General features: G+C 39.7%; 3 protein-coding genes across 3 annotated transcripts; 1 reads left to right on the top strand and 2 right to left on the bottom strand.

Annotated features, from left to right (window-relative positions):
• Window positions 1–780: 780 nt before the first annotated feature.
• LOC146693410 (lysophosphatidic acid receptor 6-like) lies at window positions 781–2,713 on the bottom strand. The gene is made up of 2 exons (XM_085478782.1): window positions 2,543–2,713; window positions 781–1,889 (listed from the first exon to the last, which is right to left on the bottom strand). Exon 2 carries the CDS (start codon window positions 1,817–1,819, stop codon window positions 974–976), a length of 846 nt encoding a protein of 281 aa, XP_085334908.1. The 5' UTR covers window positions 1,820–1,889; window positions 2,543–2,713; the 3' UTR covers window positions 781–973.
• A 740-nt stretch (window positions 2,714–3,453) lies between these two features.
• LOC146693411 (lysophosphatidic acid receptor 6-like) lies at window positions 3,454–4,367 on the bottom strand. The gene has a single exon (XM_085478784.1). The coding sequence runs from the start codon at window positions 4,300–4,302 to the stop codon at window positions 3,454–3,456; it is 849 nt and encodes a 282-aa protein (XP_085334910.1). The 5' UTR covers window positions 4,303–4,367.
• Window positions 4,368–10,465: 6,098 nt separating this feature from the next.
• Window positions 10,466–23,543, top strand: prss16 (serine protease 16). Its single transcript, XM_085478652.1, has 13 exons — window positions 10,466–10,526; window positions 11,157–11,332; window positions 13,040–13,139; window positions 15,368–15,497; window positions 15,832–15,955; window positions 17,578–17,655; window positions 17,954–18,001; window positions 18,098–18,217; window positions 20,699–20,863; window positions 21,100–21,241; window positions 21,635–21,814; window positions 21,974–22,128; window positions 22,998–23,543. The coding sequence occupies exons 1-13, from the start codon at window positions 10,466–10,468 to the stop codon at window positions 23,067–23,069; spliced, it is 1,551 nt and encodes a 516-aa protein (XP_085334778.1). The 3' UTR covers window positions 23,070–23,543.
• Window positions 23,544–25,209: the final 1,666 nt, after the last annotated feature.

A 25,209-nucleotide genomic window follows, 5' to 3' on the forward strand; every position in this document is an offset into this window, starting at 1 on the left:
AAAACGCTACGTCCAGAAGAACAGATTCAACTTTTGGAGATCACAATGAAGAGTAATACTGCAACCGACCAGTCACATTGATCGGAAGGTTGGTGGTTCGATTCCTGGCTTCCCCTAGTCTGCATGCCAAATATCCTTGGGCAAGATATTAACCCCAAATTGGTCTCCGATGCATCCATCATAGTATGAATGTGTGTGAATGCTACTTAGAAAGCACTTAGAACAATGTGCTTGTGCGAATGGGTGCGAATGGGTGAATGCACAAGTTGTCTAAAGCGCTTTGAGTGCTCAGAAGAGTAGAAAAGCGCTATATAAGAACCAGTCCATTTACCATTTATATAAACTCCCTTCTGGAACAAATAGTAAATGTCTCAAGTGGGGTTTTTTTTCTAATAATTAATGCAATATAACAAATTCATTATCAAATTAGGTTTGCTATTTGCCAAATTTAGCTTGCTTTGCTTGTGATAGTTTTTAATTGCATTAGTTAGCTTCTTAGCTAATGCAAACTGAATGCTCTGACAATGTGATTGGTCAGTTGCGATGCTGGAGCTGGACCAACAGTGTTTTGATGATATAGGAACAACACCATCACAGAGGCAACAGATTGTCTCTGACTGAAGCTGAGAAAAGTCTACCGGCAACTCCACCTTTCCTGTTCACGTGCCTCTATGTCTGTATTCTCAAATGAGCATATTTCCCCAACTATTAATAATTCTTTGAAAACAGAAGAAGTGTTCAAATTTTGCCAAAATTTCCTGCTGCTAACAACAAGCCTTTTACATTCTTAGTCCATCATTGTTGTTGTTTGAAGCACCAGAAACATTTTATTAAACAATTTAAAAAAACAAAACAAAACAAAACAATACAGTTGAACAAAATACTTGTCCCATTGCTACACAATCACTTTTTTTGGAAAATAGGAAAACCTTAATGTGACTGGAATTATGCATTGAAATAGCATGTCCTAAAGTTACTGCTCTCTTGGTGGATCCGCATCTTCTTTTTTCTTCCAGAAGCCATCAAAGGAAAAGTAATATAAGAATGGATCTAGACAACAGTTCACAGCACTAAGACATATCAATGGCTTTAATTCAGTAGGTTTAACTGTAACTACACCTACTGACAAAGGTAGGAAACAGATAGTAAACAAAACCAAGTTCATGACAAATATCAGCATTACGTTCATCTTGTTGTTGATCGCAGAGTCACTGAGATGTCTGTGCAGTACCCAAGACACCATAACGGTGCACACAATGTTGACTGCTAGCATTGTGACTATTAACACAAGATGTACATTTGCTATACCTTTAGTTAAACCTGGTTTCCTGTCACGACTGAAATCAAAACATCCACTGTGGTTTGCATTTTTTGGAAAGTCCAAAGTCTCTGGAACATTCAATACCAGCACAAATAGCCAGACCACTGCTGCTCCTTTCCAGGCATTGGATGAAGTTCGAAGATGGCGTGACCTCAGAGGATAAACCACAGCCAGAAGTCTGTCCACGCTGATGAAAGTAATGAAGAAGGCGCTGGAGCGGATGTTGTTGCGAAAGAGCATTGTGATGAATTGGCACATTATGTTGCTCAGAGGCCATCTGCGGGTGGCGTGAAAGTAGATCCTCATGGGCAAAGAGATGATGACCAGCAGGTCTGATACTGCCAGGTTGACCATGAAGACAGCGTTGGGCGATTGGAGGCTGTGACGACAAAGAAGAATCCACAGTGCGACTGCGTTGAGAGGCAGACCTATCACCATAATGCAGCCAAAGACCCCAGCGTAAACCCTGTCCTCTGTAGTGACATTTGATGCGTTCATGATGAAGTTTCTGCCTCCTTATTAACTGAATTGCAGCTGAGCAGCAAACCTTCCACTCTCTGATGATTATCTGTGTGAAGTGAGGGTGGATTAGACTAGGGAGTGTGAAATATTGCAACAGGAAATCTGGTGGTGCAATTCGATCGTGGCCGCTGACGTTAATAGTTACCGGTATAACATTTTTAAATGAAATATCTTGTTTGACAAATAATAAACACACTTTTTTATACAATCTGACACCATTTAGAACCAATACTATTAACACCTGAGCCTAGGTTAACTGTAAAAGCTGTATTTCCCCCCCACTCCCAATGAAAAACAGGTAGCATTAAAACCAGTTTTTACCATTTTCTTTTTACTATTTTACAACTATAAACTAGTTTTACCGTGAAAAAGACAAACCAAACAGGCTGCAGGTCTACACCAACGCACAAAAGTGTTTCCACAGTTACGGAGCCAGCTATTTCCTTTTTTTCCAAGTAGTTGTGTTATGAGCTCTCGATTTGGATTTTGCATAGAGACATGTAAACTTGAGACTTCCTGTTTTTCACAAATAAGCTTATTTCATAAAATGTTACAAATAATTAGCAAAAAGTGACTGAATTCTCATAAAACAGCCTAGATTATTTTGCTATTTAAAGCTTTGATGATGCAGATTAACCTTTTTATGACTCTTAGAGCCCTGAGAAATTCAAGATTGTTCAAACGCTTTCAAAACCTCACATCGTCTGTAGTTTCTCTACCAGCAAAATGAGCCAGACGAGCGCAGATCCTTTTCAGGTACAGGACAAGGGTCTAAGATGGCATGGCGTCAAAGGAAAAACCAGAGCCATCAGACGTTCCGAGCTGATGACGGGGATGAAGTTGCCACGGAGAGGATGTTGTTAAAGAGCATTGTGATGAACAGTGTGTGAAGAGTTAAAAAGTTTCACTTACAATGTGGTTTGTTTTACGTGCTTGACAGTATCTTGTTCTGCGGTATGGACTTCCGGAGGTCTTTTTTAAACTCTCCAGCAGATAAAGACAGGTTGTTTCCTCAGTCGTCAAGTGTACAAAAATGTACAATAAATCAGCTACAGTCCTGAAGCTTTATATTTAAAGAATAGTTTTATGAAACTGTGAGGCTGACAAGTCTTTTCTCTATGTATCCCACTGCCTAAGCTTCACAAGTACATTTAACTGACAATTATTGTTGAGTTACTGGTGAAAATGTTGTTCGATTTTATTTATATAGCTCCAATTCACAACGACAGTCACCCAAAGGTGCTTTATATTATAAAATAATATTAGAATGAAACCCCCAAAATTGCATGACTCTGATCAAACCTGTGGTAACAGTGGGTAGAAAAAAAGTCCCTTTCTAACAGGAAGAAACCTCCTACAAACCCAGGGTCAGGGAGGGCAGCCATCTGCCACAAATCATTGGAGGTGAGTGGAAAGACAAGAAAGCAGAGAGAGGCAAGTCAAAAGACACACAATAGTACAATAAGCTCAGTTTCAGAACTTAGGAATTGGGATATTATGCTTGAACTAAATGAGCATTTTGTGCAATAACAAGTTAGTTCACCAAAAAAAAAAAAGAAAAAATTCATGTCAAAAAGAAAATATCATACCAAAAATAACATGTCTAGCGTCTACATTTCTCCTCCCTTCATTGCATCTTCCTTTTTCTTCCAAAAGGAGTCAAAAGAAAAGTAATACAGCAGAGGATCGAAACAGCAGTTCACAGCAGCAAGACATACAAGTGGGGTTAAATGAGCAAAACTTTTTGTGGCTAAACCTATTTGCACAGGCAAGAAACAGATCGTGAATAAAACCAAATTCATGGCAAAAATCAGCATTACATTCACCCTTTTGTTGATCTTTGCAGTGTCACTGGGACGGTTGCATAGAGTCCAAGACACCATAATGGTGCAAACAATGTTGACTGCTAGCATTGTGATGATTAACACCATATACAAATAAATAACTGCTGATTGTGTTGCACTCATAGAAACAGTTCCAAAACAAGTGGCATTGTTTCTGTTTTTAAAACGTTTTAAGTCCATAAACCATGGGACATTCATTAACAGAACAAATAGCCAGACCACTGCTGCTCCTTTCCAGGCACTGGATGAAGTTCGAAGATGGCGTGACCTCAGAGGATAAACCACAGCCAGAAGTCTGTCCATGCTGATGAAAGTAATGAAGAAGGAGCTGGAGCGGATGTTGTTGCGAAAGAGCATTGTGATGAATTGGCACATTATGTTGCTCAGAGGCCAGCTGCGGGTGGCGTGAAAGTAGATCCTCATGGGCAAAGAGATGATGACCAGCAGGTCTGATACTGCCAGGTTGACCATGAAGACAGCGTTGGGCGATTGGAGGCTGTGACGACGAAGAAGAATCCACAGTGCGACTGCGTTGAGAGGCAGACCTATCACCATAATGCAGCCAAAGACCCCAGCGTAAACCCTGTCCTCTGTAGTGATGACTGACGTGTTCATGATCACAGAAGAGATTTTTCTGTTCTTTATAAAGTATTATAGCTGAGCATTCAAAGTTCCTCTCAGTGCCGTTTATTTGTGTGAGGTGCGTTGAGGAAAGTTTTTAAGAGTAAATTGAAATGAAGTGGCACAGGAAATTTGTAGACTCATCTCAAGAGTTGTGGTTGATGACGTAAATTGAGTTTTTCTGTGTGGTGTATGCTATAATTAAATCCAAATGTTGTTATACCTCAAATAAATATATCTTAACTATTTCAGATAGTTAAGATCTAGCTCACATTAATGGTTATTATGAATTAAATATATATGTTATATCTCCTGTCTAGAATAGAATAGAATAGAATAGAATGCCTTTATTGTCACTATAGAGTTGTACAATGAGATACAGAGCATCTCCTACTCAGTGTAAACATGATGGGGGGTACAGTTCTGCAGCGCTATGTACATATGGACAGTATTAACATAGGGAAAAACATATATATATATATATATAAAATGTACAATATACAAGCCGTAAGTAATATGTAATAAATAGTGTTATGTATATACAGTTGAGTTATTGCACATAGAATTGGTATTGCATAGTGGTGGTCCATAAAGGAAGTGGGAAGTGGGGGGGCTGTGTTATCTGTGCATGTGTGAGTTCAGGGTGGTTATCGCTTTGGGGAAGAAACTGTTTTGGAGTCTGTGGGTTTTTGTGTTGATGCACCTGTAGCGCTTCCCTGAGGGAAGCAGGCTGAACATGTTGAAGCCAGGGTAAGAGCTGTCCTTGATAATGTTTGCTGCTCTGCTGAGGCAGCGGGAGGAATAAATGTCCATCAGGGAGGGGAGAGGGCAGCCGATGATCTTTTGTGCTGTCTTGACCACACTCTGAAGCCTCACTCTATCTGCTTTGGTGCAGCTGCTGTACCATACCGTGATGCAGTAGGTTAGCAGGCTCTCAATGGACGAGCGGTAGAAGGTCAGCAGCAGGTTGGAGTTCAGCTTGTACTTCCTGAGGACTCTCAGGAAGTGCAGCCGCTGTTGGGCCTTCTTGATGACCGCTGAGATGTTTCCTGTCCAGGAGATGTCAGCAGAGATGAGGACACCAAGGAACCGGAAGGTGTGGACCCTCTCCACACACTCCCCGTTGATGTAGAGGGGGGCCAAGTCGGTGCTGTGTCTCCTGAAGTCAACAATGAGCTCTTTGGTTTTCTTAGTGTTCAGTGCCAGGTTGTTTTCTGAACACCATGCTGCCAGCTTCAGGACTTCCTCTCTGTACTCTGCCTCGTCTCCCTTCGAGATGAGTCCGACTACCATGGTGTCATCAGCAAACTTGATGATGAGAGTGTTGTTGTGGGTCGAACTGCAGTCGTGGGTGTAGAGAGAATACAAGAGGGGGCTCAGCACACAGCCCTGTGGGGAGCCGGTGCTCAGTGTGCGAGTGGAGGAGAGATGAGGGCCGAGTCTTACAGTCTGGGGCCGGTTTGTGAGGAAATCCTTTATCCAGGCACATGTGAGCCTGGATAAAGTCTAGGGCTAACTGTAAACATTGCTAGTTGTGTGATTCCTTCCACCCCACTTCCTCTAACAGAAATCGTTAATCAGTGTTCAGAGGAAAAACTGTCATTACATTCAGATATCAACCAAGCTTGAAAAACCAAACACACGTTCACTTATCAACATTAAACTTCCTTAGCAAGAAAGTCAAAGTATAAATAAGTGTTTGACCTAAAATTCTATGGATTACAAATAAGAAACAAAAATATAACCGAGGGTAACTGTTTAACAAGAAGAGCTTTTCATTTAAACTAAACTGCTGCTAGATGCACTTTATCCAGAATGCAATATTATATGAATGTACAATTGCAACTAATTCAATAAAAGGACACGATGTTACAATCCCTGATAATGCATTGCTTCAAATCGAGAAAGTCTTGAGGAATGGCTACTATGAGGAGTGTGTTTAATGAAAAATTGCAACCAAGCACAACATTCACAGTTTCCTCTAGTGCAGTTTGTGTAGGTGAAATAAGATAAGATAAGACTATGGAGGGTAGAAAGTAAAAGCTACAACAGCAAGTTTGCTGAGGTACTTCAAGAGTTGTGCCGCAAATTAATCATGCAGTTTTCTTTCGATATGCTTTAAAACATTTTGTAATGTAATATCTTATTACACATCAGCTTTTATAAGATCTGACGTAGTTTACAAAACCACTCACACGGTTATGACATGGTTATAATAAAATAATATTATAAATAATTCGTTTTTGTTACATCCCTAATCTATGCAAAAAATAGACATGTTGTGACATGTGACTCCCATGTTCTTTAAAAGTCCAAAGAGTGACCACAGAATGAATGGATGGCCAGCACTGTGTAATATTTACACATTGGGAGTTATACTTATAGCCGTTATTTAGTGGTCAACTAACATTTATACAACTTTCATATTTTTTTTTAAATAAAATTAGTGTTTTTTGGATCAGTGGCACAAATCTGTTTAATGTGCAAATACTGTATTTGCTAGAGGACCCTGCAAATATGAGGGTTTACCATCCAAAAGTGACCACATAAAACATCAACTTGTCAGAGAGTCTGTGTTTCACTTTTCAATGTTATTATTGTAATTTTAGTGCTCTGTAATGGCTAGTAAGATTTCCTGTTTGTTCTTAATACTCAATGATGTTTTGTGTTCTTATGATGGTACATTTTTACATCAAGGATTGATGCTATTATGCATATTTTCTATGGATGATAAGGAATAGCAAATTCCAATCTTGTGTGTTCATGCTAGCTAAAAGTAAATTTCCAAATATTTGATAATACAAGATCTGAAAGTACAAGATTTTTTATTAATAGGTCTGCTAGTTTAGATTATGAGGAGAATATATTATATTTGTTGGTAATATTGCTTACATCCTTTATGTATTCCTGTTTTAAGAGTGTCATATTAATTGAATATAGGCATTCAATTTGATTTACTGTTGTTCTGCTAATCATGGCAGGTTTCAGTGTTGCACTTGTGTTTTTCAGTAATAAACAGGCTCTGTTGACCACCAATATAATATTTATTTTTTCTTCATTCTTTTGGAAAGCACTGTAAACTATTTACCATGCAACTGATCTGGTATTAGGCTACAGTACACATTATTAAAATCTATGTGAGACTGAACTCTCTGTGCCCTACTCTCTGACCGGAGTCCCTGTCCGTAAAGGAGTTACCAAACCAGCTCCCCGGTGATATTTGCTCTGAGATCCCTAAGCATCTCTTGGGCACAGCAAAAATAAGTTGTAAACATATTGGCTTATTGTCCACTTTTAATGCAGTAAACTTGTTTCTAAACTTGCAGCTGGGGCTTTTTATATACAGTGGGGCAAAAAAGTATTTAGTCAGCCACCGATTGTGCAAGTTCCCCCAATTAAAATAATGACAGAGGTCAGTAATTTGCACCAGAGATACACTTCAACTGTGAGAGACAGAATGTGAAAAAAAAAAATCCATGAATCCACATGGTAGGATTTGTAAAGAATTTATTCGTAAATTAGGGTGGAAAATAAGTATTTGGTCACCTCAAACAAGGAAAATCTCTGGCTCCCACAGACCTGTAACGTCTTCTGTAAGAAGCTTTTCTGTCCCCCACTCGTTACCTGTATGAATGGCACCTGTTTGAACTCATCATCTGTATAAAAGACACCTGTCCACAGCCTCAAACAGTCAGACTCCAAACTCCGCCATGGCCAAGACCAAAGAGCTTTCGAAGGACACCAGGAAAAGTATTGTAGACCTGCACCAGACTGGGAAGAGTGAATCTACAATAGGCAAGCAGCTTGGTGTGAAAAAATCAACTGTGGGAGCAATCATCAGAAAATGGAAGACATACAAGACCACTGATAATCTCCCTCGATCTGGGGCTCCACGCAAGATCTCATCCCGTGGGGTCAAAATGATCATGAGAACAGTGAGCAAAGATCCCAGAACCACACGGGGGGACCTGGTGAATGACCTGCAGAGAGCTGGGACCAAAGTAACAAAGGTCACCATCAGTAACACACTACAACGGCAGGGAATCAAATCCCGCAGTGGCAGACGTGTTCCGCTGCTGAAGCCAGTGCATGTCCAGGCCCGTCTGAAGTTTGCCAGAGAGCACATGGATGATACAGCAGAGGATTGGGAGAATGTCATGTGGTCAGATGAAACCAAAGTAGAACTTTTTGGTATAAACTCAACTCGTCGTGTTTGGAGGAAGAAGAATACTGAGTTGCATCCCAAGAACACCATACCTACTGTGAAGCATGGGGGTGGAAACATCATGCTATGGGGCTGTTTTTCTGCCAAGGGGACAGGACGACTGATCCGTGTTAAGGACAGAATGAATGGGGCCATGTATCGTGAGATTTTGAGCCAAAACCTCCTTCCATCAGTGAGAACTTTGAAGATGAAACGAGGCTGGGTCTTCCAACATGACAATGATCCAAAACACATTGCCCGGGCAACAAAGGAGTGGCTCCGTAAGAAGCATTTGAAAGTCCTGGAGTGGCCTAGCCAGTCTCCAGACCTCAACCCCATAGAAAATCTGTGGCGGGAGTTGAAAGTCCGTGTTGCTCAGTGTACCTCTGGTGCAAATTACTGACGTCTGTCATCATTTTAGGTGGGGGAACTTGCACAATCGGTGGCTGACTAAATACTTTTTTGCCCCACTGTACTTTATAGCCTTAAATGTGCCTCTCTATTGTGTTCTACTCTCTTCTGGAACGCTGATAATGTAAAACAAGCCATGCAAATGTGTCCTCTGCATTGATCTGAATGGAAGATAACCTTAACCAGAGCAACAACTAGCACGGTGATAAAACCAGCCTGACATTATGAACCTGTGAAACATGCCGCTGCTTGCCATGTACGTGGGTTTCATCAGCGCTCACTTAGAGCAAATTGCAAGACATAGAGATGTCTGCAAGTGATACCGAAGATAACGCAGATGGTTGTTCTGCACAGAGTTAGCAGTGCCTTTTCCTCTTGGGCCTGATTTCTTATCTTGTTTTGGAGGTTTTTTTTGGGTTTTTTTTTTTTTTGGGGGGGGGGGTTGAGAAAACAAACACAAAAACAAAAGATTCCACTGTGATATTTGAACCAGAACCTCTCTGTTAAAGTTCACGCAACCAAAGTAGAGTTGGCTAACATGACTATATCATTCAGCTCTGCATGTGCTCATAATTTTACCGTCTGCTGCCACACTGGCTGACTTGAACATTGCAATTGCTGTCACTGCTGCTGCTGTCTGCAATGAGACAGCTCTGCGAGGCAGACATGACAACCAAATAAAAAAGGTTTTAACAGAAAAGACTGTAATACAAAATCTATTAGACTTAATTTGAAATTCTGGTAGAACTATAATATAATATAGTATTTGTTCTAAAATTAAAGTATAATTTGTATTTACCTACAAATATTTACTGATAGATACACTAGTAATGATTCAAGTTTTTAGTGCGAAGAAGAAATAATTATACTGTAAGTAATTTGAATTATACTTTAGGTATATTGCAGGAAAGGAGAAATAACTTTAAGTAGTTCATAACTACTTAACAGTTACGCACAGGTAAGAGTCTCACTACCTCTTGGTGAGTAGTTTGCATTGGCAGATATATCAACATTGTACACATCCTGAATGTAATAGTGTCATTCCATAATATTTGGATTGTATGTTTTAATACATAGATAGATAGATAGATAGATAGATAGATAGATAGATAGATAGATAGATAGATAGATAGATAGATAGATAGATAGATAGATAGATAGATAGATAGATAGATAGATAGATAGATAGATAGATAGATAGATAGATAGATAGATAGATATGAACTTAGCCTCTGTGTGGACATAGGATAGTCTCTCTCACTACTCCCAATTAGGAAGCCGCAAAAAGTTGAAAACTGCCCTCTGTAACTCAACCATTCAGAAAAAAGCTGTTACAAAGCAGAGAGGTCTAATTACAGGACGAGGCTGATGCTCATTTCTGCTGAGCAGTTTTTATTAGTGCGCACGCACACACACACACACACACACACACACACACACACACACACACACACACACACACACACAGGAGCCCTTCAGGGACTATATATGGGACCCATAGAGTGACGTCTTGTGTGTTACAGAGTGGATATAGCATTTAAGATGAATTTCTTAACATTGCGCTGTCTCCTTCCTCTGCTACTTTTAAACTTTGTTTATTCTGGTGAGTTAATGAAAATTCCACTAAATGTGATACTTTAGATCTTGATATAAAGTACTGTGCACAGGCCTTGACCAATTCCTTATTGCTTCATAATTTCCTAGGGAATTAAGAAATAACTGCTTATTAAAATGTTTAAAATGTATACAATATAGTATATAAGGCAAAAACAGGGTTTTTTACAATTCTATGAATTTATTCTTCAACACAGCTTGAACCCTCTTGGTCAAACTTTTTTGTAATTTCTTTAAATAGTCTTCAGGAATATTTCTCTAGACTTCTTGAATGTCATTCAAAGCTCTTTTTTGGATGTTTCTGCCTTTTGCTATGTTCTCTGTCAAGATGATCCCACGCTGGGCAGTCCATGACAGACAAATTTGGATTCATTCATCATCTTCAGTCACATGAGGATCAATCAGTTGTTTAGATAAAACAAAATATGGTTCACCTGTTCATATCACTAATCTGGCCAACAGAGCTAAGACGGTGCCAAGTTCTCCATTATTTTGCATAAATTATGTTTAGCTTATGATTTAGATTACAAACTATTCAAGTTTCGATTCATTAATTTAAGCAGTTTCACAGTTGTTTTTCTGTCCTATGTTTTTTTTGTTTGTTGTTTTTTGCTAACAGGACAGATTCTGAGGATGATCAAGAGGCGTGCACGTGACAACCAGCTTCAGAAAAACAAGCAGCTTCTCCTGAAGCTCACAGTCAGTCTTCATCAGCCTCTCCACCACGTGAAGGAGGGTTGGATTGTCCAGCCCCTGAACCATTTCAACCAACAAAATAGCAACACCTTCCCTCAGGTAGAGGAACGCTGAGCAATGCTTTAATGCTTCACACCCCTGCCTGCACGTAAAGGTTATTCACTTAAAGGCAGTTAAAAGAAAAAGACTTAATGAGGTTTTTTTTTAAAAAAACAACAAAACTTTTATGTAACTGAAAAATATATAAAATAATCATATGTGGGAAAAGGAAATTTTGCTATTGCTCTAGCAAAAATAACTTCTTACAGGTGTTTTGTAATGACTTTTTTGACATCTTTGATTCCCACTTGGATTCACATCTGAGTTTTTCACTGAATTTGGCAGCGTGTTTAGAATTTTTATCATTACAAAAGGTTCAGCTCAAACCTTCAGATAAACAATCTTATTATTTTCAAGCACTCGTTGACTTGATGCAGAAGAACATTTCCACCACAGTGCTTCATAGTTGGTTCTTCTCCCAACATGCTATTTTTAGTATGCAGCAAACACATTTCCCTTCAGAGCACATCATTTCATAACGCCTGCTTTGTATGTGTAAAATTTGCATTTTTAGGTATCACCATTTGCAAGAGTTATTTGCAGGTTCTCTGATAATATTTTGTGGTTCTTGAGAATTTCTATTTCAGGTTGTCTTTTCTCGCGCTGAATTTGCTGAAGTAGCCAGTCCAAGTCCAGACCAACTTCAAGTTTTGTTTCCTTTGTTTGAAATTTAGAAATCATTTTTTATTCTCTGTTAGACTAATAAGCTCGAGCTTGTCTTTGAAGGCCTCAGAGAGCTTCTTCCAACTTTGGCATGACATTTAAACAGACAAAATAATAGAGCATGCCAGAGGTTTGATCAAAGATAGAGTCTGCCTGTCACTCCCTTAGGAGCATCTCGTCCCCTTTTTTAATATTTTGGATTTGAAATGGTGTGGTTATGTTATTAGGGATTTTTTTTTTAAAGATAATGAAGAATATTACGAAATGTTAGTTTTTGATGTTATTTCCGTATATCGTCTTATCTTATCTGTAGGCATCGCATCAAAGAGAATCAAATGCCGGCTTGGCTAAATATGGACGATATCCATTTTCTACTTTTTAAATATGACTCTAAATTTACATTTCACTTCTGGGCACAGACCTCTCCAGTGCGAGTGCATGGTGCTGATAATTAAAGGCTTGATGTTTGAGAGGTCTTTGAAAATCTATGTTAACGATAAGAGAACTCTTCCATCAGTCAGATCCTGTGAACCAAAAGGAGGCCATAATTTATTTAAAGCACTGGAGAAGATGCCATCGTGTGATATTTCTGAAGACTGCTTGGATTGCAGTGACGCTGATAAAACAGATGCCCTGTCAGCTCAAATCGCAAAATAGGCTGCGTGCAGCAGAGCAAGTGTCCCGTCCCACTGAACCCTGCTGCTTTCACTTTGTTGTGGAGATAAGAGCTAAACTGAGTTGCTGTGGTTCTTAAGAAGCAGAGAGTGAGCGGTCCATTCAGAGAAATGTAGACTAGATGAACCTTTTTCATCACTCCTGATTCAGCACGGAGTGACAGGGTGGCGTTTCCTGACAGCATGAACTGAAATGTTCGGCCTCATTTAGCTCTTGCAGCCATTTGAGGCTGCCAATGTGCAAATTTGCCCACTCCAGCATCAAGTAAAGGATTACTCAGAGCAAGTCCTTGAATGTGCACTGCTGCCGGTTTGGGCGAGCATAAATAAAGCATGTCTTTCTTCTTGTACTTTTCTCAATGTCCTCCAGAGGTTCTTTGTGAATGAGGCATACTGGCAGCATCCTGATGGCCCGGTGTTTCTCTACATTGGGGGAGAAGGGCCCCTCGTTGAGTATGATGTTCTGACAGGTAGTGTAAAATACAGCACATATCGTCACCTGTTTGTGCCTTTCACAGATCAGACACGCATATGAAATCAGTGTTCAAAACACTCAAAGAACTGGCAACATAATGACTTAATAATCAAACTTTGGAGGTAAAGTGATGCTCATCTGCGAGTATATCTGTGTTTTGTCTTTTTTGTACCCTAAAACTTGTTTTGTAAGTACCCGTAATCCCCCAGAGAAGCGTGTATAGGAGACCTAGGAAAAAGTAGATGTTGGTACTGGGTTACAATTTTAAAACACACAGACACAGTGCTTCTATACTAAATTCACCTGTTATCATACTTTACTGCTAAAAATATACTGTGGAACAATCTACGTAATATACAGTAGATCACTAATCATTAATATTACGTAGATTGTTGTTTAACAACGACAAAACTTTAAAGAAGACCTATTATATATTAATAGAGTCATTTTGCAAGATCTTTGAACTCCTCCTCCCTTCCCCTTTTCGTCCATTTTTCCTATAAGCAACCTTTCTTCTGATTGGCTTCCCCACATAAACAGAATACTTGAAAAGCTGGTAAGCAGAGCTTCAGTACTCATATAGCCAGAAAGTGTGTTGCAGAGATCGTCATATTAATGATATCCCATGTCACTAATACTCTGCACATTGCCACTCCCTCACGTTCTCTAACATCTTCCTGATCTGCTCGCCTCACCACCATGGGCTTTCAGCCGATTGGCCCCTTGTCTTTGTAACTCTCTCCACATTTGCGACACTGGTTCTCTCCCTATCTTTAAAGCAAGCCTTAAAACAGACTTTTTTTAAACTTGCTTTTTCTGTTTAATTTTAATTTTATGAACCTCTGATGTTTAATTCAGTCAGTTTGTCAGTTTGTCCATACTGTGATTTTGTTATTTAATTGCTTTTACCACTGAGTGTCTTGAAAGGTGTATATAAATAAAATGCATACTTTTTATTATAGTTATCCCTTTTCTATGACATCATACAGATCCAATCACAGAAAAAAAAAGTCTAATACTGAGGATTTAGATCAGTCTGAAGCCTGTGAGCTTTATCCTCACAGCGATTACTACAACTCATACACTGACCTAATTTTTATAAACACCGGCCATGTTTAATATGAGCACAGACAGCAGTCACAGTGCATTTATGACAGAAAATAAGGAAAGTGATTAATAGGTCCAGCAAGGTCAGGGAGGAGGCTGTATTTGAATGGCTATAGCTATTAGCTACATGTAGATGTTGGTTTTTATAAATCATTAGTTCATTATTTTGATAATAGTTTAGATCATTTAGGATTTTTCTAAGCACAATGCCAAAATGATGGTTGACAAGAAATTATACTTATTTTCACAGCTAATTCAACGCTATCATTTTGATATTTTCTTGTTTTTCACATTGTATGGCAGTACAGGCTCAATCATCACCGTCACCATTCATATATCAAGAAGATTATAGATGAAAAGCCTTTCTGATGGCACCACTGTCATATTTTAATGAAAAAAATATATATATCGAGAGTTCATTCATTCGTGTTTTCTGAAATTTGTCTTCAAATGTGCAAACAGTCTAGCCCCAGAGCCTCTTTCAAGAAATGACCAAAGAGAAGAAGAATCGTTAGGAGAATAGTGAACAGGAAGTGTAAAATGTCACAGCAATATGGAGAAGATCAGCATTCTCTGTAAAAGCCTGTTATCTATAAATACACTTCCACCCGAAATCAAATTAATTACAGACCTTAAATCTTTCACGGTAAAGGTCAAAGTTTGTAAAAAAGCACAGAGCTGCAGCTATTTCAATTAATTAGAATTTCATAATTATTCATATTTTCTAGGAATCATGTTATAATCAATGCGTCTCTGTATGTCTTTTGTTAGATTTCTACATTTTGTGTCCAGTTAGTGTATATTTAACATAGTTTTGTATCTACAGTACATCGTGGTTCTATGTGATTGAATATTATAAACTTTTATTTATTAAACTGCATCATCTTGTTTGTATAAAATTGATCAATAGTGCAAATAGTCATCAGTTACCACTTAATAGTTTCCATATTTTTTGCTCAGACTGTAGCAGGACAGTGTAGCTGGACACATGACACTTTGTAACTTTTTAAAGTTACACTCACTTTTAAGCCTCTCGTGTACCGTACCTGCATCTCTAAAAAAATATTAGGGCTTGCTTCAAAATGAATCTTATCTGCTTCGAACATGTTTTCCCAGGTCACCATAGTGACATGGCTGAAGAGCACGGTGCTCTACTTCTGGCTCTGGAGCATCGTTTCTATGGTGACAGCATTAACCCTGATGGCCTCAAAACAGAGAACCTGGCAGACCTAAGCAGCCAGCAGGCGTTAGTGCTGACTCTCTACCAGTGTGTGTGTGTGTGTGTGTGTGTGTGTGTGCGTGGGTGTGTGTGTGGGTGTTCATCATGCAAATGTGTATCTTTCCCATCGCATTTCTCCTGCATATGAATGCACACCTGTCTATCTTAGGATTCATTAGGACATAGACTATCAGTAATTTTATTTGTAAGTCAGGCAAATCTAATGTGATTTTGTACATTTGATTCCAAGTATCTCTCTGTCGTTTCATCTATCTGATTACATTTGTCTTCGTGACTTTTGTGCAGACCTCTTTAGATGCATGTGCACTTTATTTTTTGTAATTTGTTTCTTTTCATTCAGACTTACTGACCTGGCTGCATTCCACCAGTACATCAGCCAAAACTTCAATCTGACGCACAGAAACACATGGATCAGCTTCGGAGGCTCATACTCTGGAGCTCTATCAGCCTGGTTCAGAGGAAAGGTACAGGACATGGTTTACATATGGAAGCATTCAAAGATGCATAAGGCTTCAAACTTTAAAATACAGCACCTCACAATCTTTAAAAACTAATCCTATAAAAGACAGAGAAAGATTTTAGAGCTTATTGACTGTTCTTCTGGAACAACACTTCTTATTCCTGATACTGTGACTGAGATATTTGTTCTATATCATTTTACAAAAACAGATCAGAGCAACATATTTGTATTTCATACTGACAGGAAAGATCTAGTTTAGGGAAAAACACAGCGTGAGTCATTTGTTTCCGAAGAACTGTAGACAGGCAATAATTCATAGATGCTCTTCTGTTTATACCCTGAGGAGATAAGAAAGTACTGAATCTCATCTTACTATATGAATGTATCACTTGCTTTTTTTTTTTACTTACATTTTCAAGTCCACAAACTAAAAGAAGATGATTCTTTAAGTGAATATTTGTGGTTACTCTTGTGCAATGATTTTCTAGACAAAGAGTTAATCAGTACCCTTTCTGAGGTCATGACGTTACTATGCTACCTCTATGGTTTTGTTAGTAAATCCCATAAAAAGACTAAAATCAGCTACATTATGAAGAAGTGTTCCCCACTTTCAGATTTTTTAACATATCTTTCACATGTTGAATTGCATATTTTAGATAATCAAACTAATTTTAATATTAGCCAAATATAAGCAGAGTACATACAAAATGCAGTATTTTAAATAGTGATTTCAGGTAATAAGGGGGGGGGGCTTTTCTGCACTTTACCAGAAAATCCTGAAGGAGAATGTCTGGCCGTCAGGGTTTGGAGTGGCCTAGTCAAAGTCCAGAATCATGATGTTTGGCATGACCTTAAAGAGGCCGTTCATGCTCAAAAATCCTCCAGTTCCTCCAAAGTGATGTGAAAGACTCATATTATTAGTTATCAAAAACATTTGATTGCAGTTCTTGCTGCCAAAGGTGGCACAACCAGTTATTAGTTTTAGTGGGCAATTACCTTTTAAAAAGAGGATCATGTAGGTCTGGATAGCTTTTAATACACTAAAAAAAACTACTTCTTAAAAGCACTTAACCAATAAATAAATATTCAAAACTGCAATTTTGTATTTACTCTGGTTATCTTTGTTTAATATTAGAATTTCTTTGATGATCTGACACTTGCAAATGTGAGAAATATGCAAAAGAAATCAGGAAGGAGCATATATTCATATATATAAAAGTACATCGATTGCTGCTTCCACTCTTCATAGCCTGCATGCAGCTCTCCATGAATTCATTCCCAAAGAAAGATGAAGTCTTTAAGTGGTGTTTGGTAAAGAAGATTTTAGGAAATACTTTTAGAACATCTGAGGATGAAGCCACTTTCAAGTATGGATTTGACTGCTGCATTAGTCCCTGTATAGCAAAAGCAAGGAGCTAAACCAAGCTCAGTCACCATATTAAGCGGAGTCATGTGTTAGGTAGTGTAACAGTGTGGAGAGGAATGTTACATGTTAAGTTTTGGATATAAAGACATGTATAGATTATCGGGTTGTCAACATTGATCTTCATGTTTTACAAAAATCATGTAAACTCAACAGAAATATATTAATTGTTTTTGTGTGTCTTCTCTCGCTCTGTACTGCAGTTTCCCAATCTGGTGTATGGAGCTGTGGCCTCCTCTGCTCCAGTCAAGGCAAAGCTGGACTTTTCTGAGTATAACAACGTAATACGACACAAACCATGGTCACAGGATTTAATATCACCATTCATTTAATTATTATTGATTTCTTTGTGTTTTCATCGCTGACTCTTATGGGCTGAATGTGTTTTTCACCATCAAAGAAGTAACTGTGATCAAGTCCAGTTTTTCCCTTCTGATGTCAGTACACCACAAAGGTTCCTCCATAACCAGAACTTGACCTTAGGTTCCTCTGTTGTACCTACATCCCTCCAAACAACTAAGGTGTCTACTGAAGTTCATTTCCTTTTGAATCACATATCTGCCCTTTCCTCTATTTCAGGTTGTTGGCTTGAGCCTGTTGAATGAGGCAGTTGGTGGCTCAGAGAAGGTGAGAAGTCTGCCACCATCTGTGCATCATGTGTCAGGGATTAGATTTTAGTCTGTTACTTTTGTCTGTTAACTTCACACCATCCACTTCCTGCAGTGTCTGTCTAAAGTGCGTGAAGCGTTTGCTGCAGTGAAAGAAGCTCTGATGAGTGGAAATATCAACCAGGTAGCCTCAGACTTTGGATGCTGTCAAATCCCCAAGGATCCTTATGATCAGGTGATGACATGCTTTGATGGACACCAAGCTCTTGTTCACGCAGTTCTGTTCATTTTTTGCTTTTTAAAAAAATTAAATATATACTTTTTTGTGATAACTTTCTTTTCCCACTGTATGCTGGTAATAAGCTGTTTGAACCTTTGCAATCATGTGAAAAAGAAAGCGCAGCTTTATTTTAAACCTGTCTACAGTCTTTCTGTGATAAACATAGGACAACTGTCAGGTATACTATTGCATTTTATTGCAAAGTTCAACTTGATGGTAAAATGCCAAAGCTGTAGTTGCGAGACCTTCACTGCAAAACATAATATGGTACTTGTCCAGAGTGTTGCTCTCTTGCTAAATATATTTAAACAAATATGGAGGTTAATTCAAAATTATTCATTTGCCTATCATGGCTGCCGGGGCGAGCCATGTGGTGAAGGAGGAAACGGACCCAAAATGCAGGCAGTGGACTGGTGATGAGAGAGACAGGTGGGCAACACACCTGGGAGAAATCGGAGCTGACGGGACAGGGGAAACGTAAATTGAACACACTCACATGAGACGGGGACCTTCAGAATAAAACAGGAAACTCAGACACAGAGAACCAGACATGACACTGAACTAAACAGACAGATTCACAAGCAGACAGTGTGACCAGGGCAGGCACAGAACAGAAACCTAACAAATCATAACAGAATACATACTCAGAATAAACAAAAGCATAAAGAAACACAAAACACTGAGTCAGCAGACTCAGGACCATGACATTGCCTGCCTAATAAAGAGCTATGGGTCACTGAGTCCAGACTTTACTGAAGAGGGTGCTCAAAATGGGAGTCATGACATGAGGTTCAAAAATGGAACTTAAAGCATGTACTGTCAACAGTTCTTCTTGTGGACCGCCGTGTTAGCCATTAGGTGTTCTGTATGTACTAGCATGATCCTTTCTGAGGCCAGAAAACAGAAATGAAAAACAACAGCAACAACAAAAGCTAACCCCAAAAAGCAGAAGCAGTGTGTAGAGCACACGCCATGATTTATTAGCTTGTAGAACCACTTTTAGCAGCAGTAACTTGAAGTGTCTGTTTTCTGTATGTCTTTTTCAAGCTCTCACATTGTTCTGGTGGAAGTGTGGCCCACTCTTCTTTGCAATGTTGATTCAGTTGTTTGAAGTTTGCAGGCATTTATTTATGCACAGCCCGCTTAAGGTCCCACCATAGCATTTCAATTGGACCAGTGGTCCATTCCAGCACTTTGATTATTTGCTTTTTCAACTATTCTGCTGTAGATTTGCTGCTGTGCTTGGGATCACTTTCATATTTCATAACCCATTTTCAACCAAACGTTATCTGATCTGTCACACAGATAAAGAGAAAGTAGCTTTCTGAGGAAGCAGCCCTTCCAAATAATGTCCTGATAATACCCTGATGTGTAAAACCTGAACTGAAAGAGGATGCAAGCCTCCTTTACTTTTCACATTCAATATAATGTGGCCACTAAACTGCTGGCCATAGCAGTTCATGGCTTCTCCAGATCCCTGGGAAAGCTCTCTTTTTAGACCTAGCCCTGCTTTCACAGTCCAGGTCAAATGAAAGAGTTTTTTAAGTAGTAGTATACATAAAGTGGGCTTAATTATTTGCCTACTTGTATTGACTGCGTGTGGGCTGTCAAAGTGTTTAGGCTGGTTAACAAACACTGTACACAGATTCAACTTTTCATGTTAATCTCTTGTTACCATTTATTCATTACTTTTAACTTTCCATTAATATCATTCACTTTTTAGTATTTATCATCTAAAGTTAACAAGTTATTTCTGTATGTTCATTAGTTTAAGCATTAAATTTGCTCACTAAATCTATTTTGCTCTCTTATTTGAACACTGGGCTTCAAATATTAGTGTACTTTTCCACTTCTTTAAGTTACTTGAAGACGTTTCACCTCTCATCCAAGAAGCTTCTTCAGTTCTAAGGTCAAATGGTGGAGAGTCCCAGATATAAACCTAGTGGGAGTATCCCCCCACAGAGGGACAAAAGGACCCCCTGATGATCCTCTACTCGCCTGAGCCAAGGTGTGAAACTGGGTGTGGGTCCCAATCAGCCAGAGTTTCGGATGAGTTCATTGTGAAACCTGGCCCCACCTTATCATGTGAATTCCTAAGATCAGATGGCCCAGGATGTGAGTGGGCGTTAAGGCGTCTGGGAAGGGAACTCAAAACTGGATTATAGATGGCAGAGAGTTGGTGTCGTAAACCGTCCTCAAGCAATTTAAAGAAGTCCAGAAGCTTTTCTTTACAAGCTCCTTTGACTACGATGACCTGGATGACTGAGAACCTTCACAGACATACTTTTCAAATTATTTCCACGTAGTCTCCTAGTTGGCAATCGATATTTTTCCTCATTTAATCCTGTTTTCTTTCTCTTTAACTCTTTCCTTTATTTGTATCTATCTCTTTCCAGTTTTTATGCAAGTGGACAATAACATATTCCTTTACTTTAGATTGAGCTGATGGAAAGCTTGGCCGACATTTTCATGGGAGCAGTGCAGTACAATGAAGAGGGGGTACTCATGTCGATAAATGAGCTCTGTGGCATAATGGCCAACAACAGCCAGGAATATCAGGATGGGATGGAAGCCTACAACCGCCTTGTTAAACTCTCACAGGTATGGAGAACAGAGCGGGCTCCTTCTCCCCCTTTACATGTCGATATGTGGCCACCAGATGTCACTGCTGAGCCATTTTCCTGTATGTCTGCTGTCCCTCTCAGAGTTAAAAACAAGCAGTGCAAGCATTTGTGATTCCTTTATGCCTTTACCCTTATGCAACTCCCACAACATCTGTCTACTAGTTTTGTTTCTTTTCTTTTTTGTCTCTTTGCATGTGTTTCTGCACTTGACAGATTTACCGATTCACCAGTAAGGAGCCGTGTTTGGACATCTCCTATGAGAAATCAATGAAGGATCTGATGGACACGTCAGTCCATGCCGGCAGAAGAGGAGAGAGACAGTGGACCTACCAGACATGCACTGAATTTGGCTTCTGTACAACACAAACACACACAGACACTTGTTTTCATATATTAGCGTAATTAACATAATTAACATAATGCTTTCCCTAGCTGCGTACTCTAACCATCAGAAAATGAATGCCTAACCCTTAGCCTAAACCTAACCATAACCTAATTGTAACCCTGACACTAAAACAGCATTTTGAGCCTGGAAAATGCCTTCAATCTTGTGGAGATAGGCATCTTGTCCCCATAAGTGACTGTTGTCCCCCACAAGTATAGTGGCATGCCAATTTTCTGTCCTCACAAAGTCATGTAGACATGTACACACACACACACACACACACACACACACACACACACACACACACACACACACACTAACACTTCTTTATCATACGTGATTTTTTTCTTTTCATGTTTGTAGACCAGACTTGTGAGGACGCCACTTGTCCTTTCTCTGGGATGTTGACCCTGCAGGATCAGACTAAGCTCTGTACCACGCTGTTTGGTATTTCCCAGCATTCCCTGCCTGCTCGCATCGCCTTCACAAACACTTACTACGGAGGAGACAACCCCCACACACACAGAATCCTTTATGTTAATGGTGAGAGTGGGTTTACTACAGACAAAGTCAACACATTTACAGAGAAAATACAAAAGTAAGGCGAGACAGAGAATACCGCCTTTTCTTACATATTTAGATAACCAGCAGGGCTGCAGCACTTTCTTGACTGTTGAAGACTTTTTTTTATCACTTCCACAGGAGGAATCGACCCGTGGAAGACGCTGTCGGTGGTGCAGGACGGGACTGAGGAAGGAGAGGAGGCCCAGACAATTTTCATTAAGGACACTGCTCACTGCGCTGACATGTCGAGTAGAAGAGTCACAGACCGCAGCTCGCTCACGAAAGCCAGACAGGTACCCACGCCTCACTGAGAAGTTTTCAATCTGAAAAGCATTTTTCAGAGCAGCTTCACACACCAGTCAGTGCTGTAATCCTTTAAAGCATATTTTCCTCTCTTTCCATGTCTGTCTTAAAACAGCACAGAGGCGCGCTTGAAGAGTAAACAGATCCTATCCTGACGTTATTTCAGCCTAAGAAACAGAGGACAAAATCCACAATGCCCACATTTTAAAGTAAAATTCAAATCAGTGCATTTTACCTGAAGTTTTAGCTATTTTTGAACTTAAATTAAACTTCCAAACTTTAGAAGTAGAACATCTGATATGAGTTAACAACAAAGATGATGCACTCTCTAGTCAAATACATGCAACTGCACATTGCTGGTTAATTACATTGCAGCATTTACACCATATATTTCCAGAGCGTGCCTTGTCTCCTTTAAAGAGAAATGAGGTAATTCCAGCTTTAATAACTGTCAGAGTTGTAAAATACTGCCTCGTGATATAATAAACTATACTGTGAAAGTGTCAGTTAAATGCTGGAATGCATTTTTACACAGTATTGTGGATTTGTCCTGCATATATATAGATATATAATCTATAAATCTCAAATTAGTTGTGATTCATATATCATAGTGCACAAAACAACCACTTAAGTGCTGCTTGGTGGTGCACAATCACAAATCAAGTGCTTACTGCACTCTTGCAAATCACACATTGCAGGCTTCCCATATCAAAACCAGCCTTTTAAACCACATACTAACCCAGGAAGCACCTTTGCTTTGCGGTATAGTGTGGTAACAATCCTCAAGCAGTTGTAGCATTAGAAACATGAAAAACCTTAATGTATGTCTGCCTTTCTTTCTCATCTTTCCACCTCTCAGGAGATTGAAAAACACGTGGCTAACTGGCTAAAGACAGCTGCCCAGGAGAAGCTGGAGAAAGGAACGTCCTGATCAGATCACGTTATAACCCGATCATCCCTTATCACCCACGTCTGAAGCTGATAAGAAATAGTTAATAATCTGTCCTCCGCCTCCTCCTTCTCCTGCTCATCATCTTCCATTTCCTCCCTCCTGTTCTCTGCCCCTTTGCTGTCCATCTATATCAATCTCACAGCACAGAGGCCGATCTGTGTATTTATGTGTTGTGCTTTTCGAGATTTTCCTCTTATGTCTTTATTTTGGACTTTGTGCTGAACATTTCTGATGTTTAGGCTGATTGAGTTTTTAGAGGTTTGTGTTCTTAACAGCCATTTCTCACTGATTAATTTTTAAATGGTGCTAGTAAAATAAAATGTTTTTCGTTTTTTTTTTTTTTATCTGAGTTTTGTTTTTGAAGTATTCCTCAGTTGTCATAACCATTAAGTGTCACTAGGGTGTGATATTGCTACATGATGAAACCCATTTCTTGAGGCGCTGCTATCAAAGTCCTGAGTGGCTTATTTGTTGTTTTTGATGAAATACAGTAAGCATGCGAATCTCAAGCATTTGTCTCTGATGTTTTTCTTTCTTTTTGCTTACATATGTTAAAATCAATGAACTTCAGCGGATGTGATGGAGACTGTTTGTGACAGAAAGGTGAGGAAATTGTCCCAAGGCCATCTGTTTCCTTGTTTGTGTGTGTGTGTGTGTGTGTGTGTGTGTGTGTGTGTGTGTGTGTGTGTGTGTGTGTGTGTGTGTGTTAGTGAGAGAGAGAGAGAGAGGGAGAGAGAGAGAGAGAGAGAGAGAGAGAGAGAGAGAGAGAATATCTCAGTAGGGGGGTCAAAAGTGGGAGGTCGTGACCCTGCTGACCCCGTGGGAGTGAAGATCATCAATCAGCTAGAGGCTGGACAGAGCAGCAGGAGGGGACAAGCGCACACACACAGACACACAAACACAGGCATACCTAGATACTGTAACAAATGCTGGGCATATAGCACAATGAAAGTGCATTTAAATGGACTAAACAAGTAATTGAATCAGACATCAAGCATTTATTTTACATTCCAGTCCCCCCTCCTCCTTCTCAGCCACACACCCACACGGCACACTGTGGCATCTATAAAGGACCGCCAGAGGTTTGCTGTTGGTAAATGTGTCTGTGTTTTCTGTATATATATATATATATATATATGTGTGTGTGTGTGTGTGTGTGTGTGTGTGTGTGTGTGTGTGTGTGTGTGTGTGCGTGTGTGTGTGTGTGTGTTTTCAGCCCAGCGCTTCTGTTTCATTCTGTTTTTAACAATCTACTTACTATAGTAAACAAACAAACACACACACATGCACGCACACTGCCACAAATTCCACTATCTGGATTATCAGCCAGCACTTGCAGGGCGACAGGGCATGCTTTTTCTATCTCCTCCTCCTCCCCCTCTTGCAGCCTGTCCTGTTGATCAATGAGGAAGTTCTTGGGCCTCAACTATTAATCAGAGCCTATCGGCTATCTGTCCGCCGGGCCAACCAATCAAAGCCCTACGACAGCTGGGCCATGAAAAATGTGGCCCAGTGGACTGAGGGGAGGCTGGAGAAGTTGGGGATGAGGGGGAGGGGTTGGTGGCAGTGGGGTCGCAGAGAAGAGGAGGGAGGTGAAGGAGCACTCTATCTGTTCCAAGTCAGATCAGGCTGCACGACTGCACTTAATGCACTTACAGTTGATTCTGTACATGCTGATGGCTGCCACACACACACACCTACACGAACATGATGAAGCACATAGCTTTCATGACACACAGAATGATTCATTTCAATCAACACACATTTTCTTCCTGATTTACATTTACTTCAGACAGAGACATTCTGCAGCCATACAGCACCCACTGTGTTACCACTTCTTGTTTTCATCTGGTGGCAGCCAGCGTGATAAAATCTGTCAAAAAGTACGACAAACACAGCGTTTTTATGGAGCCTTTGCAGCAGAAAGCTCCTCAGTGAGGCCTGTCTGTTGATCTGTTGTTTAATAACAAGGCCTCGAAGCTTCATCAACGCACTGCCATCCCTCTTCTGCATAATCACCATGCTCACACTCATCCATTCACATCTTATTGCCATGATTAGATTAGATCTAATGCTATTACATCACTCCCATCTCTCTCCCTCCTCTTCACTCCACCTC

The sequence above is a fragment of the Copadichromis virginalis genome, linkage group LG14, assembly GCF_057382275.1.
Source record: "Copadichromis virginalis isolate Kocher_CV1m ecotype Utaka linkage group LG14, C_Virginalis_male_GT1.1, whole genome shotgun sequence".
Classification (NCBI taxonomy): domain Eukaryota; kingdom Metazoa; phylum Chordata; class Actinopteri; order Cichliformes; family Cichlidae; genus Copadichromis; species Copadichromis virginalis.

Bases quoted from the DNA above. Each gene is read 5' to 3' on its own strand.
- LOC146693410 (XM_085478782.1), bottom strand. From the start codon at position 1,819: ATGAACGCATCAAATGTCACTACAGAGGACAGGGTTTACGCTGGGGTC.
- LOC146693411 (XM_085478784.1), bottom strand. From the start codon at position 4,302: ATGAACACGTCAGTCATCACTACAGAGGACAGGGTTTACGCTGGGGTC.
- prss16 (XM_085478652.1), top strand. From the start codon at position 10,466: ATGAATTTCTTAACATTGCGCTGTCTCCTTCCTCTGCTACTTTTAAAC. The intron at 18,218-20,698 runs GTGATGACATGC...CCTTTACTTTAG, and splicing joins CCAAGGATCCTTATGATCAG to ATTGAGCTGATGGAAAGCTT. The intron at 20,864-21,099 runs GTATGGAGAACA...TGCACTTGACAG, and splicing joins GCCTTGTTAAACTCTCACAG to ATTTACCGATTCACCAGTAA.